The sequence below is a fragment of the Octopus bimaculoides genome, chromosome 21 (genome assembly GCF_001194135.2).
Source record: "Octopus bimaculoides isolate UCB-OBI-ISO-001 chromosome 21, ASM119413v2, whole genome shotgun sequence".
Taxonomy (NCBI): Eukaryota; Metazoa; Mollusca; class Cephalopoda; order Octopoda; family Octopodidae; genus Octopus; species Octopus bimaculoides.
In genome coordinates, this window is record NC_069001.1 from 5,098,692 (window position 1) to 5,101,122 (window position 2,431).

Sequence of the window (2,431 nt, forward strand, 5' to 3'; positions counted from 1 at the left end):
GATGATGGTAGTGGTTGTGGTGGGTCAGTGGGGGGGGGGATGGGATGATGTTATTAGTGGTGATGCTGTTGGTGCCCTTAATGGTGGTGGCGGTGGTGGTGGTGGTGGTGATATTCTGGGTTGATGCTGGTGATATTGGTGGTGGTGGTGGTGGCATAGATACCGGTGTTATTGATGGTGATGGTCATGGGTAGTATGCTGGGTTGATGGCATGAATCAGCCAAGCTTTTACCTGCTAGAAATAGTAGCCCAAATGCTTTTAAACTAGGTCCCAGTGCTGGAAGTTCAAGAACCAAATGAAAGGTGGATTTTCCATCCCAGGATCATCTTGATTCCAAAAAGGTATATTATGTCTATGTAGGGCAAATGTAGACTAAGATACAGGGGTCCCCAGACAGACAGAATTTCCCTTTTTATTATAATAGATATTGTTATGTCTGTGATGTTGTGGTGTTCATGCTCTTTTCTATAAAACCACTTTTGTATCATTGCATACTGTAACCCTATGTTAATGATATAGTTAAGGTTATGATGCTGTGGCTTCCATGCTGTTCTCTATAAAACCACCTTTCTATTCTTATAGGCTATGATCCTGTATTTGTGTATTAACAATATAGTTATGGCTGTGATGTTGTGATATTCATGCTGTTCTCTCTAAAAACCCCTCTGTCTCTCCTTGCAGGCTGTGACCCTACTGATCTTGTGCTGCTCAGCAATGCATCAACTGCCACCAGCACCATCCTTCGAGGGATTCCGTTCACTAAAGAAGACACCATATTCTTCTTGAGCACAACATACGGTGAGTTGAGTGTGATGTACTAGGATGGAATACATCTGATAGAGTTGAGTGTTACTCATTGGAGTGGAACTGATGGAATTGAGTGTGACATACTGGACTTGAGTTTAATGTATTGGAGTAGAACTGATATTCTGGAGTGAAGGTGACAGAGATGGAATTCTGTCTATGCTGGTGGTATTTCGTGTGAGTCCTAGTTTAGCATATTAGGGTGAAGTTGAGTGTGTGTTCTAGCTGTTATTTCTAGCAGGAAGAATAACCATATAGACCACCTATTTACAGTACAACTGTGGTTTATAGAAGCCACCTATTATGTCTGGTTGTGGTTGCTGAGGGGATAGTGGTGGTGATTGTAGAGGTTGTAGTGGCTGTAGTGGTGGTGTGTGTTGTGGTAGTAGTGGTGCTGTTTTCATCAGAAGTACTGTGGTGGTGGTGGTGGAAGTGGTGATGGTGGTTGTCGATATGGTGGTGGAGGAAGTAGCGATGAGGTAATGATGGAGGTGGTGCTCCTTCAGGTGGTTGTGGTGGTTGTGGTGGCGGTGGTGGAAGTAGTGATGGTGGTAGTGGTGGTATTAATTGTGGTGGTGATAGTGGTAGTAGTGATAGTGGTAATGGTGATAGTGATGGTGGTGGTGATAGTGGTGGTGGTAATGGTGGAGTTGATGGTGCCAGTTCAGGTTGGTAGTGATGGATGCTGTAGAGGTGTTGTTATTATTAATGGTGGTGGTGGTGGTGGTAGTGATGGTGGAATTAGTGGTAGTAATGGTGGTGGTGGAGGTATTGTTGCTATAGTTGTAGTTGAAGGTGATGGTGGTGGTGGTGCTGGTATTGGCACTAGTGTTTGGTCACCCAATGTCTAACCCCCCCCCCCCCACATTCCTCATTATATTCTTCCTTTATTGAAACCATCAGGTGCCGTGAAGAAACTGTTGAGAGAGATTTCCAGACTGACCGGTGTCCATCTCCAGGAAGAAACAGTGAAACTCCCTATCACCAACAGAAACCAGGTCATCCTATACCCTATATTCCTCTCGACATTATTGTTGTTGTTGTTGTTGTTGTTGTTGTTGTTCTTTGTTATTGTCGTTATTGTTGTTGTTGTTTTCATTATTATTGTTATCCGAGCAGGCAGAATCATTAGTATGCCTTGTGCCAAAATCTGAAACTATCATCATCATCAAAGTGGCGAGCTGGCAGAATCGTTAGCACAACGAGAGAAATGCTTAGCTGCAAAATGTTGTCTGCTATGTTCTGAGTTCAAATTCTACTGCTGTCAACTTTGCTTTTCATCCTTTCGAGTTCGATAAAATAAGTACCAGTTACGCACTGGGGTCAATGTAATCGACTTAATCTCTTCCCACAAATTGGAAGCCTTGTGCTTCCAGTAGAAAGAATTATTACTATTATTATTATTATTATTCAGTAGTTTTATTTTTATAACGTGCTTTCACTTCACTACCGAGCGCAGCTCTGTGCGCCTTGGGTATGTGCTGTGGTTTGCTGTGGTGCTCTTATGTTTACTGTATTGAAAGTGTTTTGCGTAGAATGTGTGCAGTACCCAGTAGTGCAATTTTCTGTATGTTATATATATTTGTAAGTCCTGGTGTTTTTGTTATGTATTTGTCTGAATCTTTA

General features: G+C 42.5%; 1 protein-coding gene across 1 annotated transcript in view; it reads left to right on the forward strand.

The window, feature by feature from the left end:
- Positions 1-2,431, forward strand: part of LOC106884095 (uncharacterized) — a 29,261-nt gene that overhangs the window by 18,155 nt on the left and 8,675 nt on the right. The window contains exons 5-6 of the mRNA XM_014935314.2: positions 683-799; positions 1,709-1,803. Of these exons, the coding sequence (XP_014790800.1) occupies positions 683-799; positions 1,709-1,803 (212 nt within the window). The remainder of the gene's footprint in view (positions 1-682; positions 800-1,708; positions 1,804-2,431) is intronic.